Source organism: Lynx rufus, unplaced genomic scaffold, assembly GCF_022079265.1.
Source record: "Lynx rufus isolate CCGP_SWC_20201006 ecotype Redwood Valley unplaced genomic scaffold, mLynRuf1.p SCAF_9, whole genome shotgun sequence".
In the NCBI taxonomy this organism is placed as follows: domain Eukaryota; kingdom Metazoa; phylum Chordata; class Mammalia; order Carnivora; family Felidae; genus Lynx; species Lynx rufus.
The window spans coordinates 96,105,412-96,127,815 of record NW_025814897.1 but is presented as its reverse complement, the minus strand read 5'-3'; the positions used below and the strand labels follow the sequence as shown (position 1 = coordinate 96,127,815).

The 22,404-nt window shown below is 39.1% G+C and overlaps 1 protein-coding gene across 1 annotated transcript in view; it reads right to left on the bottom strand.

The window, feature by feature from the left end:
- Positions 1-22,404, bottom strand: part of TTC17 (tetratricopeptide repeat domain 17) — a 128,833-nt gene that overhangs the window by 41,019 nt on the left and 65,410 nt on the right. The window contains exons 17-19 of the mRNA XM_047070224.1: positions 12,152-12,322; positions 1,197-1,456; positions 599-752 (exon numbers count right to left, since the gene is read on the bottom strand). Coding sequence (XP_046926180.1) covers positions 599-752; positions 1,197-1,456; positions 12,152-12,322 — 585 coding nt within the window. The remainder of the gene's footprint in view (positions 1-598; positions 753-1,196; positions 1,457-12,151; positions 12,323-22,404) is intronic.

Genomic DNA, 22,404 nt, shown 5'->3' with positions numbered 1-22,404 from the left:
TATTCATCGAGTCTTATGTGGCCAGTTCATTTATAGCACTTTACACATATAACTCCTATAGTCCTCACAACCACCCTATAAGATAGATGTGATCATTATCCCCATATTAAACTAGACTATCAAGAATCAATAGGATACTTAAGCTCAAGATGATAAGAATATAAGCCCAATATGAGCCTGGGTGGCTCAGTTAAGCGTCTGACTTTGGGTCAGGTCATGATCTTGCAGTCAGTGAGTTCAAGCCCTGCATGGGGCTCTGTGCTGACAGCTCAGAGCCTGGAGCCTGCTTCAGATTCTGTATCTCCCTCTCTCTCTGCCCTTGCCCCACTTATGCTCTGTCTCTGTCTCTCTCTCTCTTAAAAATAATAAACAAACATTAAAAAAATAAAAAACAAAAAGAATATAAGCCCAATAGCCAATGGGTAAAAAAATCAAGTAAATGTCAAAACAAACTTTTTATACCAACGTCTGTTTTCTTGTTCATTTAGCCTCATTACCTTCTCATCCGATCCCCTTCAAGTCACAAACGCATTCTCAGTGAGAACTGACACAGTGAAATCTGAAAAAAGAAACTGGCATACTGTACATTCAAATTTACCTTGTGGCCCAGGAGATGCTACCTTTGGGCCAGTGATCTCCAGGTTTGATTGGTAACAATGCACATTTTCTGCTTGATTTGGTTCTACCTTTTTGCCAGGGGTTTTCTTCTGCTCTCCTTTGGGTTTCTTTACACGTTTGACCTGGAATGTGATCTGGAAAATGGAAACATGTTGGGGACACATTAGACCAATTATCAAATACTGGTGGCTTTAAGAGTAACCAGTCCTGTGCTAGAGAGGATTCTCTCCTTCTGTTTAATTCTTAAAGGTATAAATGAAAAATGTTTAGTAAAATAAACAAAATAACTTAGCCCTGAAGGGCATATAAAGGAAACTGAAAATTAAGATGCCTGAACTGGGCAGTTCCAAGTCTGCAGGCTTTGAGTGCAGCTCAACGCCCTTGCACTCCCTCTGCCTCCTGAAAGAGTTGGCAATACAGAAGTACTGTGAAATGCTTCTTGCAGCATGATGCCAGTGTGAAGGCTGACTGGAGAGTGGAATAAAGCAGTGCCACACCCCAAGAGCTTCATCACACTTTGCAAACCCCTACCAAGACCTGGGGTACAGTTTGGTCTGACTGGAGTTGGCAAACCTCACCCATTCTGTTGCTTCATCATCTTCACTTCTACAGTCTCCATAGCAAGAGCTTCTGGCCACTCCATCCTGGGGACCCTTCTTCAGTACGCGTATCCCCTGCAAGTCTAGACGCCGCCCTTTCATCTCCAGTGCTCCCCCAAAGCCTTCCAGAGGCCATGCCTGTTGAAATTCGTCCACCAGAGCCAGTATCTCTTCAGACATTTTTGTTTCATCTGAATTCTCCATCTCATCAGAACCATTGCTCTCCTCAACCACTGTACCTGAAATTCAAGTGCCCACATGTTATTAAAAATTAGATAGTACTCACTAAAGTACTTGAATGACTCCAACCTCGCTTTTTGAGAAGTTTTGGTCCTGCCTAGAGGAACTCCTATAGCCCACCCTCATAATAAAAATACCATTCATCATCTTCAAAATTCATAATAAAACACCATCTTTGTTGTGTAGCTTTGTCAAAAGGCTGGATGAAAACAACAGCAGCAGCAAGATGGCAGAGAGGCATAGAATATGTCACTAGTGAGCATGAGGATGGCTATTTTATATACGTATTTAAAAACAAAAAAGACCAACTTGCTTTAGATATAAGACACAGATGGCAAAGATGAAGTTTGTTATGATGTTATTTATTGAATAGGTGGGATTATTGAAGCTTTATTCAAATAGCATATGAAATATCATAGATGTATATCCAGGCCATACAGTCTAATTGCCTTAACTGAATGATGATTTAATGGGAAATTATCCTAATTCCACATTTCAGAGTCCCATTTGCACTAATGGCTATGTATAAGAAATAATAATAAACTAGTGTAATTTTTTTTTTTTGTAGTAAAATGGTTATCAAGACATTATTTGTTATGTTGCTCAAGTTTCTTACATAAAGACTTCCATGGATGCTCCCCAGTGCAATGGCCTAGAAAACTTCTCTCTCCTGAGAAGTCAGTGTGTCCACTGTTCTACATTAAAGGTTACACAACCCTATAGGTTCCCCTCTGTACCTAGATAACTAGAAAGCTCAGGGCAAAAATTCATCTGAGTTTCTTAACATAATGCTTTCCTTTTGTAATAAAATAAGTAAACCTTAGTATTTAACTTTTGTTATTTTGAATTAATGGCTGACTCTTATATTGTGTGCTCCATGAAAGCCATTTCCATTCCTTTCTGGAAATAGATAGGGTACAAAAACAAATAAAACAGAATGCCTCCTTTTGTAAGGTCACCGGACGACCTGAGAGCTTGGGGTTGATTGCTTACAAAATGCCAGTCTATGTTATTCTGGTTAAGTTACCCCAATAACCTTAGGTGGTAATTCTGGCTTGTTCAGTGATTTAGAACATGGTATTAATAAGGCCAAGGTCAGGAATCTCATATCCATATTGACCAGACCTATACCCATAGTGAGTAACCCACATGAGAAATGTATAGTATTAGTCTCTGAGGAGGCGTGGGGTGAGAAAGATGTCTGACCACAAGGCTAAAAGCAATGTAAAGCTTTGAGCCCTACTCACATGAGGTCTGCAGTGTCAACCTTGACTCTGGTGGCATCTCTATCTTCCATCCCACTTTCTATTCCGGAAAGTAGGAAGGTCTGTTGTCAGGCTGGGAATCCCACTAGAAATCTGTTATTCTTTCTTGAAAAAGTTTACCGCTTCTCCATTTAACAAGTGACTTGGAAATATACTGCTCTCCTTTCAGGTAAGTGTCTTTTAGGTTTTTTGAACCAATCTGCTGGTTTTTATTGCTTATTATTATCATTATTATTAATGAAGTTCTGAAAAAAGCATGAAGTAAAATAGGGGTTTGTAAAAGCATTTTCTTTGGGATATTCAGATAAAAATGGTTGGTAACTTGTCTAAATTATGTAGCAAGTAGTATAAATGTAGGGTTGACAAAGAGTTCTACTTTTCAGTTTCTATCTTGTTTGCTACTATATCCTGAATGTCCAACATTGTACCTGACACTTAATAGGTGCGGTTGTAGGATGAACGAATGGAATTCAGGAATAATTTGGTTTGTGAGGTTCTTGAGGATCTGCTGCTCCTACTTTTGTCTTGTCCTGCTGGAAATTAAAGACTTTTTAAAGTCTAAGGTTTACCTTGTCATGGGTTAAAAGCAGGCGCCATGTCTCTAACAGAGTCTGGCATACTATATGATTTACAAATTTCTCAGTAGCTAACTCAGAAAAGCAGTTGGACAGGGTTATTGTAGGGACCCTAAAAAGCAACTTAATTAGAAGAATGGCCTGCCGTCTGACTTGTAGCAACAGAATTCTAAGTATTCCTCATGTTATTTTAGCTTCCTCTCCTTCCTTCTCCTATGGCTATCATGGGATTCCTTGTACCTGGTCCTGAGACAGGAAAGGGTTTTTGATAGATTTGGCTGCAGCCAAGAGTATGGGCTTAAAGAAAAGTGGCTTCTGGCCAAAGGTAGACTGCAGGTAACTAATTCCCCAGTGTATAGTTAGAGCTGCATAGGGATGCTGTGTTTGGAAGCCTTATTTCCATTTCCATTATTTCCACTACTGCTATTTAGAAAGCATTCTAAATAAATGAAGTTGTTCAGTTGCAAAGAGCTCTGCAAGCCCAGGTCCAAAGGCTAATGCTCCCCTACGCCCATACCATACGGTAATATCTATCATTATTAAAAAGTTCTTAGAGAAAGGGCCTTTCATTGATGGAGATCAGTATTCCAGTCAAGAGAGACTATGGAACTTGCTGCAGGCTTTCCCTGCTGGCAGCCATTAATCCTTTTCAAAGGCTGCAGGGGTTGGGGTAGTAGCAATTCCTAAAGAACAGTGCTAAATAAAGGTGAGGAATGGGGAGATCAAAATGTGCTATGAGTTTTAAACAATAAATCAGTCTTTATTTATTTAGAGCCTACTATGTGCCTATTTCCATGCTATGAGATAGAGAATCTGACTCTGAGGTATTAAATACAGTTGAACAACATGGGGATTAGGAGTGCTGACCCCTGCACAGTCGAAAATCCACATATAACTTTTGACTCTCCAAAAACTTAACTACAAATAGTCTACTGCTGACCAGAAGGAAGCCTTACTGATAACATAAACAGTTGATTAACATGTATTTTGTATGTTATGGGTGTCATATACTATATTCTTATAATAAAGTAAGCTAAAAATGTTATTAAGAACATAATAAGGGAAAAAATACATTTACAGTACTATATTGTATTTATTGAAAAGAAAATCTGTGTGTAAGTGGATGTATGCAGTTCAAAGCTGTGTTGTTCAAGGATCAACTGTATAATCAATTTGGAGACACAAAACTACATACATTAAACAATCAGAGAGCAATTACATTTAAATATTTTTTTTCCAGAGGAAAAGCATAATTGAATGTGGTCACAACATGCTTCTTAGAGGAAGGCAGGCTAGTGAGGCGGGATTTAGACAGAGAGAGGCCTGGGGAGGGCACTCCCCAGAGGGAGGAGCATATGAATATATATACTCTCACACCCATATGTACAAATACTGCAGGTGTAAGGAAGAACATATGTGAAGGCATTACTACTTTCACAAGAATTAGAACAAAGAATGTATACAGATGATCTCAGCAAACAAGATACTTAGGGAAGGTAGGTGAATACTGAGGATATCTGGGAAAGTCGGGAGCAAGACTAAGCATAAAGGGAGCCTCTTGTTTGTCTAGCAGAAGAATAACAAGACGAGAGCCATAGTGTTTGTGAAGGTTAGAGTGGTAAATCACTTGGCATAACTGGGGGTGGAGAAGGAAGACAGAGGACAAAGAGACCAATTAGAAAGGCATTTCAACAATCTATATATAAAGTTATTTAAAGGGAAACTGGCTTAGGGTGAGGTTTGTAAAAGGGGAATTAAAACAACTTTTTTCAATGTTTATTTTTTGAGAAAGAGAGAGAGACAGACAGACAGACAGAACCTGAAGCAGGCTCCAGGCTCTGACCTGTCAGCACAGAGCCCGATTCAGGACTTGAACGCATAAACCGTGAGATCATAACCTGAGCCTAAGTCAGACACTTAACAGACTAAGCCACCTAGGTACCCCTGTAAAAGGAAAAAGTTAAAAAGGGAGGGGAAAGAGGTACTTGATATTTCAGTGGAGAAAAATGGAATTTGGTGGTTAAATGGATATCATAACAAAGAATAGCATAAGTTCAAAGATGATTTCAGGATTTCAAAGCCTGATGTGAAATAATGATATTTTTTTACTATGTGAAGTTTCTAAAAAAAATTATTACTTATTTATTTTGAGAGAGAGAGAGCATAAGTGGGGGGGGGCGGTGCGAGAGAAAGAGAGAGAGAGAATCCCAAGCAGGTTCCATGTTGTTGGTGCAAAGCCCAACACAAGGCTCTATCTCACGAATCTGCAAGATCATGACCTGAGCCAAAAACCAATAGTCTGCCTCTCAACTGACTGAGCCACTCAGGCACTCCTACTATATGAAGTTTTAGAATCTGTGAAAATGTAAACAATGCTGTTTACAAAGACTATGGAATTAGGAAAGGGCAACAGGATACAACATGTTGGGATTTCAGACACTTACTAATAAATTCATTTAAGCATTTGTTGCTTGTGTCCAAAAATGTGCTGAGAGCTCGGAATATAACATCTCATGTAGCTTATGGTCTAGGTTAGAATGGATGGAGGAGCATAGCTCCAGGCATTGTCTAATAAGCAGCTGGAAATACAGAATGAAGGTCTGGAGAGAGGTCTGGACTATAGTGGGATCTCAGAACGTTTTAAATTATACTTGAAAGTAAGAATAAAAAGTAAATATTAGGATTTCTGCTTATGGGACAGATTGTATGTTATAAACTGAAAACAGAGAAACTGAGATCAATATCTCTATTATTTTCTTTACTTTCTTTAACATGTACCATTTTCATATTGGAAAAAGGAGAATAAATATTATGAAGTGAAGAGACTGCAAGCACCCACAGTGAGGCTCAGATGAGTTCATGTTTTCTCACTTGAGAAATCCTATCTCAGAATATTAGGAAAATTTAGAGTTGAGTTTGAGCCATGTCAGGTAATCTGTTAAGAATCACAGGGACTAGCAGAAGTGTTGAGAGATGGAGAGAAGCATATGTAGTCCTGAATTTAAAAGGAAAAAAAAATCTGATAAAAAGAAAAAGAACGAGAAGTGGGGGGGGGGGGGGAGGAAGGGAGAGGGAGGGAAAGAGGAGGGGGAGGAAGAAGAGGAAGAGGAGAAAGAGGAAAAGGAGGTGGAAGGAGAAGAAAAAGAAGTCCAGCATAATCTTGCAATGTTCCAGATACACCTGGAGATTCAGGGTTAAGTGTGAGCGCCTCAGTTTAAGAGATTTTCAAAGCAGAGCACATTCACAGAAAAGCGACTTGGTGAGAGTACCCAAAATCATATTAAATGAAAGACTAAAGAAACCAAAGGTGATCCCATCAAAGGAACAGTAGCTGATATACTGCACACAAAAAAATCAAGCTTGAAAAATATTTTGCTAGAAAGATTTTTTTTTTTAAATTTTGGAGAGATTACTTTGAGAGTGGTAAGGTACTAAAAGCCCTAACAGGAGCTGTTCAAGGAAATGAGGACATTTAGCTGAAGGAAACAAAAACATGGAGGGGCAGGGTAGGTAGGAAAAGAATCATCTTTAAATGTGATATTGATGAGACACAAGACTGACTTTGTGAGCTTCAGGACCAGAAATGAGAAGCCACATTTTAGCTCAATATTAGGAAAGACTTTTGAACAACCAGAAAATGGAATGGGCTGCCAAGGGGAGACTGAGCTCCCTTTGACTGGAGCAGAAGCTGAAGCCCCACAATGAATCATTGAGAGGGAGTGGGACATCAGAAGAGGAGTAAAAGAAAGTGACTGTATTGGGTGAGAAACAGTATTAATAATCTTGGAAGGGAGATTCATTTCAAGAAAAGTTTTAGGGAGCAGAGAATGAAAAGGTGAGTTCTACATTCAAAACAGAACAGATTGACAGTACACAGAGGTAAAGATCACACATTCAAAGAGATGACCAGCAACAAAAAAGTCCCTCCTTCAAAATCTGACTCAAAACATCTCTTCTAGAAAATCTTGCATGATTAATACCAACAGGCTGGAGTACTAGACTGTGGTTTCTGAAGCCACCCAGGGCACATTCTACCTTTGAAAATGATACCAGAGAGAAATACATCCCTCTGTTTCACAAAATAAGAAGAGTATACTGTGGAATTAGACACATTTGTTTTTAAATAAGGACTCCACCACCATAAGACCTTGGGCAATTCTGTCTTGGAGTTCTAGAATTTTCTTTAAAAGGCAGTGATCTGGGGGCGCCTGGGTGGCTCAGCTGGTTGAGCATCTGACTCTTGATTTCGGCTCAGGTCATGATCTCTGGGTTCGTGAGATTGAGCCCTGCGTCCAGCTCTACGCCGACAGCACAGAGCCGGCTTGGGATTCTCTCTCCCCCTCTCTCACTGCCCCTCCCCTGCTCATACTCTCTCTCTCTCAATCTCTCTCAAAATAAATGGATAAACTTAAAAAAAAAAAAGGCAGTGATTTGCTTCTGAAGTCATAGTGTAAAGCTGCAGACTACCTTAAGATTTAATGCATAAACAATGGTGTAATACTTAAAGCCAGTAATCACAAAGCACAAAAGGTTTAAATGAAATCACTCAGACTCGGTAGGTAAGAAAATGATTCACTTCTGAGAAGACGACACCAAGTCATCAGTTTTGATTTGCACCAATGATGTTCTTCCTTCTTTGAGCGGGGTCAGTATAGCAAGAGAAAACTAGGAATTTCAAGAGGATACCTCAGAAAAGCATATAATCTTTCCTGGAACAACTCTTGTGCAAATGCCAGGGCTCCCTTTAACTGCACAGATGTTTTCTGAGCAGATACTGTGTATATGTACTTGTGAGGACTGTGGTTCACAAGCAGCCTCTAACAGATGCAATAGAGTCATACCTATGTGTACAGAAGTGAACGTTTACTGACTTCCAACTGTGTACCGGGCTCTAAAATAAATGTTTCCCTGTTATTTCATTAAAATACTAATCACTTAAGGCATTTTTTTGTTTAGTTTTAAATTAAAGAGGTAAGGGAAGCTCAGAAAGATAAGTAACTTGCCCAACTTGCCCAACTAGTTGGTGGTGGAGCAAGGACATAGTAGCATTATTTCCAACTACAAAACCTATGTTCTTCCTTCTACAGCTAAAGTTTACGGGGAGGAATTTTGTACTAGATGATGAAGTATTAAAGCAGTGTTTTCCAAATGTTAATCAGTGACACAGTTTGTACCAATCTTTAGTAAAATGAGAAACAGAAAAAGGGTACGTACATAGAGTTATAACACACACACACACACACACACACACACACACACACGTCCATCCAGACACAAGTTTTTGGAGTAAGGTTGCCAACTGTCCATTTTTGAAAAAGACTGACCTTTATTCTGAGATCGTCTTTGTTACTTTTTGACATTAAAATTTTATTCTATAAAATAATGGTAACAGCACATGCTAGTTTTCTTTAAAAATGACCTCACCAACTGAAAAATAAGTTCTAATGCACCAACCCTCGATTTCTGAGACCCACAGGCAAATGTATGAGATCAGAAGACCCGAGGATGATCTTGGGCAAGGGACTCACCTTCTCTGAGTTTCAATTTTCTCATCTATAAGATGGGCTTGATAATAATACCTATTTCACATGGTTAATACATAATTCGTAAGTCTGCCAATTACAGATCTGTGCTGCCAAAGTGAGCACATAAATTTTGTAAATTATAAAGTATCACAGAAAGGCAGTCATTTTCATACGTTTATGGTTATTTATGTTTATAATAAATTTATTTGTACTTCTTTAAATTTTCCTCCAAAAACAGAATTTTCAAAAATTCTTTAACGTCTATGCTTGGCTTTTATTACAACACACTACTTGCATTAAAAAATGGGAGTTTTTCTCACTCTGCTAACCACATTGTAAGAAGCCTGCTGGCATGAATATACTAACATACCACGAATGAAGTCCCGGTGGACTTGTTAGTATCTAGGGAAAAGAAGAAGGTACTCCCAGAATTTAGACATATAGCAAAGAAAAGTTAGTACCTGAGAGTGAAACTAGTAAGAGTCATCATCACACTATGGATTGAATTAGCAATCTGAAAAGGAATCCATCCTAAGAGATAGTCTGCCTGACGTTGAAGGGACGTGGAAAAGCTCCCATCTCAGCCAGGGCAACCATACTGCCTTTCCAGGACAGGGATGGGACAACTCCATGGGGAACATGAGACTAAAGAAACTTAGGCACTAGGTTATAATCTGTCTCAAGCAATGATGTACTACCCAGAAAATGGGGAGACAAACAGTAAGGTTCTGGTTGGGTTTTATTCTGAATTATCCTAGGAAAAAAGACTAATTTGGTAGTCATGAGTATTCTGGTCACTAGGGAGCTATATTATATTGGAATAGGAACAGTTTGTATAAATTGAATAAAATACCCCTTAACATCACTCAGTTTCATTTCTGGTGATTCTGAGTTTATCAAGCAACTTCATGATGTCCATTTGGTTATGTGGGTACCTGATGCCAGAAGGAGACATGAGGCTGTCAGGCACCAGAGAGGAGTAGCTCCCTTGTAAATTAACAAAACAACTACCCAGTTTAAGAATCCACCTCTTTTGAATTGGTAAATAGAAATTTGTTTCCTTAAAGCCCAATGATTTCTGACAGAACTGATGCAATTAATTTTCTAAATCTGCAAAGGGGAAGGTCACGACTTCTCTTTTAAGGTCAAGCTTGCTTCTTGTAGACATCCTTTATATATATATACACACATATGTATATATATATATATATATACATAAATATACACATATGTATATATATGTGTGTGTATGTGTGTGTGTGTGTGTGTATATATATATATATATATATATATATATATATATATATATAAAATACCACTTATAAGGAAACACAGATTTTGTAATTACTAAATATGTTAATCCAACCTACACAGGAAGGCAAATGCCACATCTCATTACTTGAATATATTTATTGTACACAGAAATAACAGTAATATAGGACATGACATATAAGAATTTCATAGTCTGATGGGAGATAAGACACACAAGCATTGTATTGTATGAAATGTACCCTGAAAAAAAAGTGGGAACAAGACAGCACATGGAGCAGCTAAATGCTTGGAGACCCTTGTGAATGCTTCACCGAAGAGGTGACATTTAAGCTGGATCTTGGAGATGCACAACAGTCATCCATATAAAGCAAGAAATACACAGGGGCCATTCCCAGCCTGTGCAGACATGGAGACTCAAAAGCATGGCATGTGAGGGAAATGGTAAAAGGACTGTACATCCTGCTATGTAGAATACTAGTAGATGGTAATCTTGAAGACAAAACTAAGGACCAAACTGCTTCCTATCCCTCACTATGGTACCTGGACTCTTCCTATAGGTAATAGAGAACCACTGAAAAATTTAAACACAGGCAACTTACCTGATTAGATCTTTTTTTTTTTTTTAATGTTTTATTTATTTTTAAGACAGAGAGACAGAGCATGAGTGGGGAGGGGCAGAGAGAGAGGGGGACACAGAATCTAAAGCAGGCTCCAGGCTCTGAGCTGTCAGCACAGAGCCCGAAGCAGGGCTCAAACTCACGAACTGTGAGATCATGACCTGAGCCGAAGTTGGACACTTAACCAACTGAGCCACCCAGGTGTCCCAATCAGCTCTTATTTTAGAAAACAACTCTTTGGACACACAATACATTGGTAACATTTACATGTATTATCTCTCTCCTACACACACACACACACACACACACACACAGTCCATACACAGACTAAAGTAAAGGACTAGATACTGGGAACTCAATTATGAAGCTATTGCAATAGCCCAAGCAGAAATGAAAAAAGTCCGAATTCAGGCAGTGGCAGGAAGAATAGATGAAGAGACAAACAGATGCAACAGGTCTTGGATACAGTGGTGACTGGTGAGTTGTGATGCCATTAACAGACAGCAGGGATATAGGAATTAGATGCAGTTCAAGAAATAGGGTGAAAATGAAAACAAGCTCAATTTTGGATATATGAAATTTGAAGTGCCTATTGTACATCTAGATAGAGACCACTAAAAAAGTGGAACTAAGATCTAGAGTTGTAGAGAATGTCCTAGCTGAAAATACAGAGTTGGAGTCACTGATATATTCCGAAGTATCTGAGACACCAGATACAAGAGATACAAGAGATAACACAGAGGGATAAGAAGAGGGATAAGAAAAAAAGGCCAAGGTTGAGATCCTGTGTAACCTAACAAATAAGGGGTAAAGAAATTAAGTGAAATAAGTGAAAGAAATTGCAGATGTCCTGAGGACAGGAAGAGAGCCAAGAGCAACTGATACCCCAGAAGCCAAGAGGAAAAGGAAGAGAGTTTCAAGGAGTGGGGAGCTGTGCATAGATCCAAATGCAGCAAAGTGGTTAAGCAGGATGAGTACTAAAAAGTCATTCAATTTGGCAATTATGCATTGACTGATAATGTTAAGAACTGTTCAGTATAGCATAGCTCAAAATGTGGCCACAGAATTTTAGGAGAGGCCCTGGTATGTCTATTATTCCAAATCTTTAAATGTTATTGGGTTAGTGTAAATACAAGTGATCTTGCTTTTTTTCAATGACTTACTCAGTAGACTACTGATCCTAAGAAGAAAGACTGGTATGTAAATGAAGCAAGTTTGTTCTAGCAAAAGACAACACTGAGGTGGAAGGAAAAAGAAGTATGAAGAGCTTTTTTACATGATAAAAACCTCTACCTCACCACCTGTGGGTCACCTCATAATTCTACAATATAATGAGTGGCTATTAAAAGAAGGAAACTACTGAGAGTAGAGAAAAGCCTAAACTCGAAGCTTGAGAGTTGATTTTATCCCAGAAGCACAGCTCAGGTCAAATCAACTTACTTTCAAGTCTAAGGGCATCTGAGTCCCTCCCTGAATTCTCAACAGAGAGTACAGGGTCCTCCTCTGTTCCTGTCTCAGAGGGCTCTTCTTCAGCAGCATCCAGTGACTGTGAGTTGTCAAAATATTTCTGTTTGTCATGGCTGTTGTCCAGGGTTTTCTCATGACAATTACCTCAATGACAAGAGACACAAAGACAGCACATTAGAAACATCTCTCTTAGGTAGTCCCATGGCTCAAGGTCTTCAAGTATCAGGAAGAACAAAAAGATGATAGTGTCAGTTCTTCTCCAGCAGAACACACAAAAATCCGTGAGCTGGCACCCTGAGCCAGATCATGATTGCGACTCAAGATCGTTTCACCTGCAAGGCTATTGTAAGAACCAAGTATTTGGGGGATAAAAAGTTATGACAACAAAGATCACATCCCAAAGATCTCATTCCATTTATAATGAATAACTTAGAAACATTTCTTTGAAAGTCAAAAACATCACAAAAAAGTAGTTTTCCTTCTATTTGCTTTTCAAAGGTGAGAAATGACAGATTAGTACCCGGATAAGTCTGGAGGTAGATGAACTATTGCACAGAAATAATACCGTTCTTGCATTACAGCTTAAAATGAAAGATATATCAAAAGGCAACAGATTATAAATTAAAAACCAAGGACTTAAAGAGGGATGGTGGTGGCAGAGAATCCATGTTCAAGACTGTAATATCACAAAGATGCTGATTTTTCTTTTGGAAAACAAATTCTGGTCGTGTAAAGATTTACTTTAGTGTAAAATGTCACATCTTGAATGCAATCATAGCACTCGCTGATACTGTCTGAAATGTATAGTGAGTCTGACTTCTTACTACAATTTTGCCAGTAAGTTGAAGAGCTCTGACCCTATTAGGGACTGTGTGTTTATATGGATAAAGAGCAACCATCCTGCTCTGCCTGATGGTCATTCTCTAGGGAATCTATTACGAGGTTGTTGTGTCTGATGTGGCAGTGATCAGGCTATCTGAATAGGACTCCACTTCCTCTCTTATGTTTGATGGGCACTGTCCCTAAAGATATATGTTCAGTGGAAGCCTGCAACTTTCTTCTCACAGGACAAGTCTTTGGGTAAGAGTATCTAAGTAACTTCCCTCCTTTACCAGAACATTCAAACATACTCTAAAGGTTTGCTTTTCTTTTTCTAAAGGTTTATTTTTTTTTTTATTTTATTTTTTTATTTTTTTTATTTTTTTTTTCAACGTTTATTTATTTGTGGGACAGAGAGAGACAGAGCATGAACGGGGGAGGGGCAGAGAGAGAGGGAGACACAGAATCGGAAACAGGCTCCAGGCTCTGAGCCATCAGCCCAGAGCCCGACGCGGGGCTCGAACTCACGGACCGCGAGATCGTGACCTGGCTGAAGTCGGACGCTCAACCGACTGCGCCACCCAGGCGCCCCTAAAGGTTTATTTTTAATAGAACACTGTCTCAAAGAGATGTATGTATCCAATTAAGCTCTCTCTGCAGCAATGGAAGTACAGTCTCTTTCTGGATTTGAAGACTCCCTTTTAGATTCCATAATTTAGGAAAGCACCTCTCACGCCTTTTCTGTTGTGCCAAAAAAGCATAATGGACTCAAAACCTTTCCCAACCTACTGAGTTTGGAGTAAAGGGTCTGCATGCTTAAGGAGTCTCTTCCATTTTCCAACTCTACACTATCACACATTTGAGGCTACCATATTTAACAAGGTCATGTCAGAAACCAATTTTTTTGTTTCAGAGGAGCTTTAGCTTTCCAGAAACTTGCAAGCAACTTGGGAAGACAGTAAATAGAAGACAACGAACAATAATGAGGCAGCATGGTGTGCAACATAAGTGCTTCAGAGAATAGACTTGGAGCAGGCAGAACTTGAATTCTGAAGAATAGATAGGACTTAAAGGGGGAAATACAAGGAGAGCCAATATCTGTTAAATGTTTTGTATGTTTTCTCCTACTTACCCTCAAAAATGCCTTGTGAAATATTAACTTTTATTTTAAAGATAAGGAAACTGAGTCTCAGTGAAATCAAACAACTTGCCTATGGTCAAATAGTAAGTGACTGGTAGATCTAAGATTTTAATCAGTTCTCTCTTAGTAGAAAGCTTCCTGGCTCTCTACCAGCCAATGCTACCTCTTTAGCAGAAAAGAGAAGGTGGCATTCTACGCAGTGAATAATGATGCGTTAAGCAAAGCAACAGGAACAGGAATTCTCATTTGTGTTTGGGAGACGATGAGAAGTACAATTTGAGAGGTGGAAGGTGTTGGGTATGTGTGTGTGTGTGCCCATGTAAGGCTGATAGGAAAGATGCTATGATCAATGATAGTCACTTTTTTCCTCCAAATTCTCCTGTGAGAGGACAGAGGTAGTGGATTTGTCTCCACTTCTGTCTTCACCATCTAGTATGTGCAGATTAGATATGGGGAGGTGAAGCATAAGAGCATTAAAATAAAGAAATGACAACAAACAACTGTACACACCCAACTGACTACAATTTACTATGAAGAACGTCGTGCTTCTTAGAGACAACTCTTAATTGGGATATAAATAAGCATGACTATTAAAAACAGACAGAAAACGATGACAGTGATGCTGATAATTTTAAAACATGTTATTCCTAGTGTACATTCTCTGCTTTCAGCTTCGGTGAATTTGCCTCTAAAGCATTTTTCACCTTGACACAGGTTAGGTAAAACACTGTTACAAAAACAAAGGACAAACCTTTAACACTGGAACCCAGCGAAATTCTGTGTTTTCTGCAGTTGACTTCCTCCTCTAACCTTTGCATCTCTTATTTTTCTCTCCCACTCTCTTCCCATTATAAAAATTTAATTGGTTTCATCTTTTTAAATGTCTGCAATATTTAAAAATGCCTCATAGGTAATTTATAAGATATGATGTGCATGAATCTAAAATTAGTCCTCCTGCATGACCTCAAACCCAGACACCCTCTTGAAGCAAGCCTTGTGCATTCTAAGAATGTCTTGTCCTCCAATTCAAGAAATTGGGGCCAACATCTGAGGGAGAGAGAGAGAGGGCCGAAGAGGGGATCGGGGAGAACTGGAAATAAAAAGGCAGAATAAGAAGTTTATGTTATAATATTTGTTGGAAGTAGGCAGAATCAAAATGATCAAGTAAAAACTAAATGCTTTAAGGTTAGAGCTGTTAATATTAATTTTCTTAGGCTGACAGTTAAAAGCAGGGTGGCTCAGTGTTCTGGTGTGATTTACATAATTATCTAGGCTAATAATACAAAGTCAAATTGCCTGTTTTTTAAATTGTTCCTTCCAGTTGTCTGAAGGAGAACTGAAGCATTTTGGAAAGAAGGAAAGCTTCGATTCGTTGGGCTGGTATAGGTCTACCCTAGCTCAAAGGGGAACTGAAGAAAAAGTTGCCCACAGGGGAAGATGTCACCTGTCTTCCTAGCAGAGGTGGACATGATGTCCTCATTAAAGAAACACAAGAAAATATTGGAGAAGGAAAAATGGAAAGATACCTAAGAAGGAACACGTCATCTTCCGTGCATAGGACTATTATTTTTTGCTGAGGCAAAAATGAGGAGATTGTGTAGCTTAAACTAACCTTGAGAGGTAGGATTTCTTTTTCTTTCTTTCTTTTTTTTTTTTTAAGGAACTGCATGATTTAAAGAAAGTGTTTTAGATAACAAGGTCCCAGGTGAAAATGGAAACCCTTTTCTGCGCTTAATGCTCTATCCTTGCTTACAAAGTGTTTAGCATCTAATTCAAATCTTGGCAGTTTGGTTTTTCTTGGAAGTGGATGAGTACAAGGCAATACTAAGGAAGCACAAAACTCCAAGTAGGGTATTTCTGATTCTAGAACTGCTAGGCGATCTCAGACATGTCAACATTCTTTTCTGCGGTTAGAGTGTCACCTGTATACACTGGATTATTAATATTAACCTACCCTACAAGGGTGTTCTGGACAACAAATATTTAATAGGTCTTGTCAAAGTATAAGTCTCCAAAGGCAAAGGCACAACTTATCCAGTGGCTAAAAAGGTTTTCAGAGTAAACTAAGTTCTCAGGAACTCTTATCATTAGTAAAGCTAAGGAAATCTATTTTTCTCATAATTCTATTTACAAAGGTCTCAGAAGAATATTTTCTAGAGTTAGGTAACCACTGACTTCTTAAAAAGACTCCTTACCTTCTGAATCTCATAAGTTGTCAGGAGATTCCTGGTTGGGTACCTTAGGATCCTTCAGGATGAGTTATAATAAAGAAATGCCACAAATAATTGAAAGGCAGCAGAACTTTGGAAGAGCCACATAACTAGAGCTAGTCAAATAGAACTAACAAAGGCTCATGTAATTCTCTTAGCCTTAGACCATAGTGGGTAAGAGCACAGACTGCAGCCAGACTGAGTTCCGATCCTATTTCTACTACTTTCTAGCTGTATAAAGCAGGGCACGTTACTTTTATTCTTTTTGTGTATTAGTTTCTTCATCTGCAAACTGAGTTTCATAATAGTGTCTACTTCACTAAGTTGTTGAGATTGAAATACAAGAAGTGAGACCATGGCCTAGCACATGGTAAGCTATTATTGTTGGCTCTCCGAAAAGCTGCAAAGGAATAAATTATCCCAATGTCATCTCTTTCAGCACGGCCTTTTAGCTACAGCCTAACTCAGAATCTCTGATATGAACAACTGGCTCGAGAAGTTATCAGGGTATCTGCCTAATTTCAACTGCCAACATATGTGCACGTGTGTGTGTGTGCACACACATGTGTGTAGAAGATGTTGAAGGTAGGCAGAGTTGATTTCCACTGGGCTTTTAGAAGAAGAGAGCAATTAATCCAGATTACACTGCTTGGCATATCTGAATCCCAAAATATTTAGTACATTTAGACATTTGCCTCAGTCTGCTCTGTGCTCTCTGAATTCATGGCCTTACAGTATGAGAACAGACTGTAGATCCTATGTTCTGTTCAATCAAAGCTTACCACCTCTCTGCTGCTCCACAGCTTGTGTTAGGTTGTGACACCTTAAAGGCTTGCTCTACTTGCCCCAAATTGTTCTTGTTCTAATGTACTTTCTTTTCCCCCGTACAAGTAAGTGTAATACTTCTATGCTTCCTGTTATATACAATGAATTTCTAAGACATAAATAAACTGATTTCTAATGGGAACTAGAATTTGACTTTGAATTTGACGTTGCTAAACACAAAGTAACAGATGTTAGAAAGATGGCCTTTGTGAATAATGGAATATTCTAAAGATATTCCTACCATCCCTGTTCTAATAGGGTTATATTATACTCTAAAGGCGCCTTTCTTGTGCCTATAGGAAAAGGTACCTTAAAGGAGGCATTCTGGTGTATACCACTAAATGTAAGCTACCTGGGTGGAAAATACAGGTAACACTGTCCTCTAAACAGATACGAGTGACTTTTTATAGTATTTGTCTTTCTCCTTACCTTTCTACTCAACTGCACTCAAATTATGCAGCTTTGTAGCCATTTTTTTTTCTGTATATATGTAATTTAGAGACACACTGTGAATGTTTTATTATAATTTTAGCTGCCTCATAATTTCATGATATTTCCCTACTAATCTTTTAGAAAAGGTAGTAAGACAAATCATGAGGTGAACAGAAGTATATCTTTAAGTTGCTCACCACTGCTATGCAAAATTACTTTAAAATATTAGCAGGAAACATTAACTGTGGGTGGTAGGTGGGGCTTGGCACCACACAGAGTTAATAGGTATATTTTATGAAGAAAGAAACCTTTCTGGGAACAGGTACCTTTATGATTTCCACCTCCAGAAGTTGTGACAGAGGTCCTGTAGACCTGGTTCCAAAAGGAACATTCCGCAGTATAAATTCAAATCCAGCCTTAGCTGCAGCCTTTCGTACAAACTTGAGGAAATTAACTTACTTCTCTGTGTCTAGATTCTTTATCTGAAATGAGAGGATTCCTGGGAAACTGCCTTAGTGAAACCACTGTGAACAGGAGCACTCAGAGCTCCTGGGTCTCGGTGAGACCTAGCTTGCTGATGACCACACCTAAGAGATGGGTGAGACTGCCTCACCTCCTTTGCCCTCCGCTGCCCTCTCCTTAGAAAAACACAAGAGAAATCATTTCAACAGAAGTATCGGCTCCTTAGACTTGTTCTCATTCAGCAATTACTGCCAAATGAATTCTTCGCAGGCGGTTTAAAGTAATGGTTATGTACGGACTGACCTTAAAAGTGCAATGCCAGATAGAAAACAGACCATATTAAAGACTTGAAATCAGCAATTTCAGAATTACATAGGCATTCCCTCCTGGTGAGGTGAATGAGTCAGAAGTAAGTTTAAAAAAGAAAAACTAAGAGGGGGCGCCTGGGTGGCTCAGTGGGTTAAGTGTCTGACTTTGGCTCAGGTCGTGATCTCATGATTCGCGAGTCTGAGCCCTGCTCTGGACTCTGGGTTAACAGCTCGGGAGCCTGGAGCCTGCCTCAGATTCTATGTCTCCCTCTCTCATTCTGCACCTCCCCCGCCCTTGCCTTCTCTCTCTCTCTCAAAAAATAAAACATAAAAGAAAAAAAGACTAAGAAAGAAACCTCTGTGACCTCAAATACAGGTGTGTGTGCGTGTGTGCGTGTGTGTGTGTTTTCCTTTTACTATATATTACAGAGTTGAACTCTCACCTGGGGACCACTTGGTCTACATATGGCAGGGCAGTCTGCTTTGTCTAGGGATTGAAATGCACTGGTTTCTGTAGACTTATGCTCCCTGCCTCCATTTACAGGAGAAAAAGGGAGAGCTGGGTGTAAATCTGGCCTGTCTTCCCATGTGGCCTTCTCTTAAGTGACTGTGGCATGGAGGGCAAAGTCAGGGCCAGTTGACACACAGACACCATGACCTGCAGTCTGTGGAAGAAATGACGCCAGTGATGGAATTCAAACTCTCAGCAGCTACTGTTTCCTCTAGAAATGTGAAAGATCACATTTGACCTCCAAACAAGGGACTTTAAACATTCACCAGAAATTTACTACAAAATATTTTCCCATGCAGAAAGTATACTGAAGAAGAAAGAAAATTAACTGCCAAAGCTCTAGCAGTAGTAATAGTAGTAGGAGTAGCAGCAGCAGCACTCCTCTCTGGTTTACCTCAGGAGAGGAAAATTTGTTTCAAGCAAGTATGCTGGGGAAATAAGCCCAACAGATTTTCTCAGACGTAGTGATTTACCCATAAATGATAGTTTTCCAATGAGGGTCAACAAGGACACCTGTTTGCAACTTTCATTAAAAACAGTGCATGCAGGGGCTGAGAGAATGCAGGCTGTAAGATGTATCAGCTTCTCCTGGACAAGACAGACAATATAATTCCTTCCATCTTCTCCCTCCTCTGGTGTGGGGGCTGCAGACCTGAAAAGCAGATCTATATTTATATATGTGTATTGAGTGAAGGTTTGGTGTAAAGCATTCTGGGTAAACAGTGGGTGGACACAAGTTAAATTACTCTTTATTACTAGGTATTCTCAGTAGTTCAAACTCGAAATATCACTAGCTAATTTGTCACTTAAGTACATTCTATGAGCTAAACAGTGGAAGGAGGGTGTAGAATGCATGGTGGGCCAGAGTATGAAAATGAAAAAAGGATTGGTCCCTGCTCCCAATGAGTTGAAGAAGTCTTGTAGGTGAGCACTGTCTTGTACACAACTATGATGGCAAGACACAGGAGCTGAAGGAGAGGAACAGGGAGAATGATCGGTTACAGATTACTTATAATTAAGGAATCAGGTAAAGCATATGGTAGGATTGGGCTCTGAAGGAAGGGTAAGATTAGGATTTTTGTGGAGGGAAAGCTGCAAAAAACATGAGCAAACACATGGATCCAGGAAAGCAGGATGTGGGTAGTAAAGAAAACAGGCTATCCACAGTATCATCACCATATATTACAGTTTGTTACAATTTTCACTGACTTTGCCAAAGGAAGAATGATATTAGTTTTTATGTGGTCAGAGAGTTTAAATTCAGCACATCTATTTGAGTTAACCACACACAGTTGAGTTGGTCTTACTCAAGTCTTAATACTTAGAATAAGCCTACAAACAGGAGATAGGGGGAAGGACTTAGATTTCCTAGCTACCCACAACTTGGGGGTTTATCATTTGCCTCTCTTTTCTCCTGCTGCAAGTGAATGGTCACCTGGTGATGTCGAGGAAAGGAATCTAGTGGGGAAAATCAATAGACCTTAACTCTAGTCCTCTTCCTCGAGCTATTAATGGAGCCACAGACATATGCTTGGTGGGGAAGGGACCTACCATCAGAAGCACTTGTTGGGCATTATCAAGCTTGCCTTTCTCCTACTGCAAGTGTATTATGCTAGGTCAAAGCTAATAAGATCTCAAAGGCTACCTGGTCTTTTTTATTTCTCAGATTAAGTAAATTATCCAGATGTATTTAAATGAGAACCCAAGACCCTAGTATTTCCAGAATTGATAAGGGTTTGAACCTAGTAATAGCTCATATGGCTCAGATATGAAAAGAAAGAGTGTTAACAATTGTCCTTTTCATTGGCATGGGTACTGAGTATGATATTTAAACCAAGGTTTTGTTTTATTTTTAAAGGATACTTAAGTCCCTCTACCACACAACATTTTGAGTAAGGCCTTATGGATTTCAGAAACAAAGTTCCCTAGATGACTGACTTCACTTCAAGTGATGTGATGACTGACTTCACTTCAAGGTTCACTTCCCTAGATGCAAACCTCACTTCATATGTATGGGATTAAAACAAGCAGTCTGATTTGAGCATATATGTAAGTACATATAGCCAGTGCACTAAATCAAGTAAAAAAGCTAAGAGAAATAAATGGTGGCATTATACTGTTTCCTTTTGTTTTATGTCACCAAATGCAAGTCAGTTACCTGGAGGCATTCACTTCGGTGGCCACTTTGCTCCTGAAAACATCACTTCTAAGACCTTACTCTCTCCCAACTTTTAGCATTTATGCTTTTTAGGCAGCCAGAGAAATGGTGAATTGTTTGTTGTTGTTGTTGTTGTTCATGTTAGGTTTTTCCCTAGCTATATTTCACACTGTCAAGGGAAACATGACTGTTATTATAGGTGCAGCAGGAAGCAGAACGTTTGATCAACAGTGGGTACTCTATCAATTGCTACTGACTTCCAGCCCTTTTTGCTGAAATTTGATATGCTTGTTATTTTTTATAATAATCACTTTGGATATCTGTGATCTGACTGGATTATTAAGCAATGCCTGGTAGCCAAAGAGGTTTAAATTGCTTTGAGGTCAGCACATTTAGGCTTAGTTGTTATAAAAAGCAACTAAGTGAGAAAAAACAAATCCAAAGCTGTGCTCTTTTCAGTAGCAATGAAATTTGATTTAAATTTCTCCTACATTTTCAAGATAAACCACCAAATAAACCTTGGTGGTTAAGAAAAAATAACAGATTACTGAAATGTTCTTGGTCAAAGAGCACAGTAATTTAGTAGGAAGAACATTTGACGACTAGTAATAACAACACTGAAAGAAAAAAGGGGGAAAAAGCCCCAAGCTAGCATTCCACATTCACAGATATATGCCACGTATTCTCAGTTATGCATGTTAAAACTAATGTTCTGTTCTAGTGGTTATCAGGCTCAACTGCTTTATTTCAATCAGGCCATGAAACTGAGTAGAACTCATTCAATGATCATATTTGTAAAAGGGTTTAAAGACTCAGTGCTCACTGTGTTAAACAAAAATTTCAAAACTGGGAGTTCATTTCAACTAGTTGGCTCACAGTGCACTAAAGAACTTACCTAGGCACAAATCACTTAAAAAAAAAGAGCTCGTTCTACCAATGTAGAATGGACTTCGTGTGTGTGTGTGTGTGTGTGTGTATGCATGTGTGTGTGCATGTGTGTATGCGTGTGTATGAGTTCTGCAATTAGAATAATCTTTTTGAACGGGGAAGAGTCATGCAAAGCCTTGTTAAAATAAATGGCAAAACTTAACATAAGTCAAAATATCTCTGAAAGCATCGGCAACAATGAATAGAAGTTGAAGATTTAAAAAGGAAGAGGGGCGCATGGGTGGTTCAGTCAGTTAAGCATCCAACTCTTGATTTTGGCTCAGGTCATGATCTCCCATCAGCTCATGAGATTGAGCCCTACATTGGGCTCTGCACTGACAGCACAGGGCCTGCTTGGGATTCTCTCTCTCCCTCTGCTCCACCCCCGTTCATGCTCTCTCTCTCTCTCTCTCAAAATAAATAAACATAAAAA